Genomic DNA, 4,275 nt, shown 5'->3' with positions numbered 1-4,275 from the left:
TTCCCTGTGTGCTATCTATTTGTTTAGATCTCCCCTAACAACCCTTTCTTCCAGAGCCAGCAAAGCATTTAATTTCTCTTCAGAAGTGTCACCCTAAGGGGGTACCCCAAGGTTATGTGCAAAAAAGCAGGCCCACAGCCCGGGGCTGCCTCCCTTGCACAGGGAGTTGCCTGATGAAATATGTTCTTAGCCAGGTCCTTCCACTCTTAACCTAAGTAATGCAGCTGCAGCACTTAAACACTCACACAGATTCATCACAGGAAGTAGTATTTATTTTTCCTCCGTTCTACAAGCACTTAGGAACATTGAGACAGAAACCCTTAGCAGGAAGAAAGATGAACCACTGAGTAAGTTGTACTGCGTTGTTTGCTTTCAGTTAGAAGGAAAGTGCTTTTTGTTACACAGATTACAAGTGAGGTGGCTGCTTGGAATACTGGATGGCATCTAGTGCTGCTCCAATGTCGCAGTTCTTTGTCTGCAGGAGTCGAGTGAGCCATCCACCCTCATCAGAGAAACCCATAGAGAGCATCTGGGACAGAGATTCAATGAGGCGAGGGTCTGCTTCTGTTAAGAGAAGAACAGTTTAAATTTAAAATATGTATTTTTTTTTAAATCTGAAATATTTCATTTAAATTTGAAATATTTCATGTAATGAGCAAACCAGCCAAGGCTTTAACACCACACAGTAGGGTAGGTTGGTACTAATCCTAGTAAACCTAGCATAGCTGGTCAAATGCTAGAAGACATGCTCTCCCTTTGTCTCCCAGGAGAGCAGATGTTTGAGATAAAAACCACATAACCAGCTAAGAGAACTGCTGAGTCAGACTCAGATGGCCTTGCTGTAGGACTCTGTGCAGTCTGTCTCAGTTAACTGGCCTGGCACACTGTTACTGGCTCCCACCAGAAAAATGCTGTCCAAGTCACAGGATGTCCTAGTCTGCATCCTGCATTAAAGGGCTCTCTTGAAGAACACAGAGCAAGGATGTGATTTAGGGTACCACCTTTTGTCATGCTGCTTGGATGGCATCTTAGTCTAAGGTCAGAAGTCTTGTTAAGACTTAGCTGCCCACATTCAAGAGGAGAACCACCTGTTTCTAACAGGGGACAAGAGCTGCCATACCTGCTAACAAAGTTATGGACAACTTTAGCTGTAACTTATGTGACCTTGGCTTCTGACATCTCCAAAAGCAGTTCCTGAGTGAAAATTACTGTTATGAAACCTGCATACATTCTCATACCTGGTGGGAGATGTGGGTAGAGTGCAGCTTCTCGCAGTCCTGTAGGTCCTGAATGGGGAGGATCCTCAGATACATCCAGGGAGCTGGGACCCTCTGTCTCTGGCATTTGCAGAGACTGCAGCTCACCTGTGGAAGGATCCACTTCTTTGGAAGATAAGTGGGTCCAGTCCTCATCACCCCCTGATGAACTGCTGGACTCGCTGTGTTCCTGAAATGGAAAGAAAAAAGGCTCAGGTGCTGCAGTGCTTTCCAGGTAGGATGCATGCTCTTGCTATCTGCCTTTAATATGAAGGGTTACATCCACAAGAAGTCCCACCACCTTTGCTATGAACCTGTAAAGCACTTAATCTGCTGACATCTTAATATTCAATCCCACAATGCATGCTAAATTATTATCTTCCTTTATAGTAAAGCCTCAGCAAGCATATTAACTTAGTGTCGTAGTTCTTGTACCTGGGAATGGAAGCTGCCATCTTCCATTTGTGTGGGCACAGGATCTATCACCATGTCTTGTATCTGCTCTGCAACAGTATTTACTTCTGTAGCAGAATCTGTGTTATTCCAGTCTGCTTTGGTCTGAGCGTTCTGGTTAAGTGTACTGCTGCTTGCCTCAGCGCTGTTCTCTTGATTGGGAGGAGCTGGAGTCACTTTGCTTCTCTGTCCTCCATGTTCCACATCAATATCAACTTCAATACCTAGCAATGCATTTGAGATGGAGAGAGTCTTACAGAGATTCTTCCAAAGCACAGTCCTAAAAGAGCATGGATCAATCCTACTTTAAGGCTTCTGTAATCCTACAATTTGCCATGTAACATGTAGGAATTAAAATGCAAAACATCCTTTAAACAAAGAATAGTTAAGCACCAAATAGTCATCTTCCTCTCGATACACAAGCCATACATTTAGAGGGTCAGGGCAGAAGTTATCTATGTCCACATAAACCAGGCAAAATCCTGGGTCAGCACTGACTTAAAATTATTGTTACGGTGGTGACATGTTAATGAAGTATTTCATTTTCTCCCAAATGAGGGCTCTGGAAAAAATACTGAGTGGCTGTTCTAAGCCTGGGCATTATTAGTACCAGGAGTATATTAAGCCTTCAAGGCTTAGTAGCATGAGGTAGTTTTGGTATCAGTCACAACAGCAGACTGCTGCTTCTGTTAAAAGGACCTTTAAGCCAGTCTCAGGGATTGGGGTAACAAACTGTAAGTCACTTACCCAGAGGGCTCAGAAAAGCTGCAACACTCTCCCCAACATTCTTTAAGAAGGTGACATTGGGGTCCTGAGGCTGGCTGTTAGTAGAAGCTTCTAGAAAAACAGTTTCTGTTAGCACACATAGAAGCTCAGGGGGAAAGAGCACCTACAGAGCATATCCCTGTGAGATCTTGGTGCTCTTTTCCTGTCACTCACATACACTGCACAACAAAGGCAATACAGAGACAAAAACTAACTCTGAGCTACCTCTGGAACACAGAACCAGTGGCATTAGCATTGTTAAGGCTCATTAGCCATGCTGAAAGGCAGATCTGGAGTAGAGTAGGGACATGCTTGACCTAACAGCTCCGTTTGGTTGGTTTCCAGATAGTCTCTGCATCCTCATCTATTGCATGGGCCTAAGCATGCCTTAAAATAATCCCACTCTGTGCTGAAAGGTGCCAATTATATTTCAAACAAATCAGATTAGTTCCTATGTCTAGTTTCCACCCAGATTCCACCCTGTACTGCAGAACCTCAGCTACTCTGCTTCCTCCACACCTTGTTTACCAGAGCATCGCCTCTTACCTTCTGTAGTGGGTGGATTGGAGGCTGCAGCACTGGCTTGGGCTTGTTCAGAGTTTTGGCACGGAGCTGCAGGGCCAGGGTATCCCCAGCAGTGCATCCATGGGAAAGGTGGAACACCGTGCCGCATCTTACGGAGCCAGCGCCCTCGGGGAAGCCACTGTAAAGGGTAATGTTCATGTGACAACTCTTCACACAGCCAGATTCTGAGTTAACTGAAACTTAGGACTTAAAATTTGAGGAATATCCCATTCCTTAGTTTCCCCGCATAGATTTTGCTCACCTCAGATGGATTTAGCAGTGGATTCCGAAACATCACCATGTTGTGCTCCTTGTGGATGCCTTTAGCCTCACAGGTGCTGCACAGGTCATAGTTTGGACAGACAGTGCACTTGAACCTGCCACCCACCACCGGTCCCTCACAGCCATCACATATGACGTTGGGGTGCACCATGTCACGGGGAAGCTCCTGGCTGCACTGCGAGCGATGTTCACGCCGGCAATCCTTCTTCTCTATTAAGGAAAAGGAACGGCATCAAGAATGAGGTTACTATTTAAAGGATGGAAATCGGGCAGAGGAGAAGGAAACACAAACAGCCCTTGTCAGAGCAGTATTGACTTACTAGGTCAGTTTATTTTTACACTGGCTGCCAAACACAAGCTGGGGCCATGCAAGAGAACTTAAACCAAGTGCGAAGGGGTTTCGCAAAGATACCTGCTCCTCAAATTGAGCGTTCCTTACTCGTAACAGTCTCTTAGCATGTTTATTTTAGATTAGTAGGGTGCTGCCCCACTTGGCTTCTCATCCCACCTTCCTAAGCACTGCAAGAACAGAATGTTTCTGGAGAGGCAGTTAGGAAGAAATGCCAGGAGGCATAACAGATGAGAATGGGGACAACAGCCCTGCTGGTGTGACTCATTAGATGAGCAGATAAAGCTTTGCAGGTATCTAACCAAACAGAAGGGACTAGGGAGCAACTGTGCACTGAAGAGTAAGCTGGAATTAAGTCTCCCTAACACATGGTTGGGAGTATTAAAGATACCGGTGCTCGTCTAGCGTTTCCAGGGAGCCAGGCTGACAACAGAGGCTCCCGTGGGCCAGTGGAGATGACAGGGCTGGGAGGAGACTTGTGATCCGTTTACCCCACCTCAGCAGGGCCGGTTCCTGTTCTGGCACATCACCCTGCCCTTCATTTCACCTCCCCCCGAAGGCTGCAGGTCACACCAGGCCCTTGAGGGCACGGCGAAGGCCCCGGGG

General features: G+C 46.3%; 1 protein-coding gene across 1 annotated transcript; it reads right to left on the bottom strand.

The window, feature by feature from the left end:
* Positions 1 to 256: 256 nt before the first annotated feature.
* On the bottom strand, positions 257 to 3,530 carry SQSTM1 (sequestosome 1; the record flags this gene model as incomplete). Its single annotated transcript, XM_010170141.1, has 6 exons — positions 257 to 564; positions 1,239 to 1,446; positions 1,692 to 1,933; positions 2,457 to 2,546; positions 3,021 to 3,177; positions 3,301 to 3,530. Coding segments are annotated over 6 exons (1,085 nt in total), but the record flags the coding sequence as incomplete, so codon positions are not given.
* Between the last annotated feature and the right edge of the window lie 745 nt (positions 3,531 to 4,275).

The sequence above is a fragment of the Antrostomus carolinensis genome, unplaced genomic scaffold, assembly GCF_000700745.2.
Source record: "Antrostomus carolinensis isolate BGI_N321 unplaced genomic scaffold, ASM70074v2 scaffold51816, whole genome shotgun sequence".
Lineage (NCBI taxonomy): Eukaryota > Metazoa > Chordata > Aves > Caprimulgiformes > Caprimulgidae > Antrostomus > Antrostomus carolinensis.
This window is presented reverse-complemented; position numbering and strand designations above follow the sequence as displayed.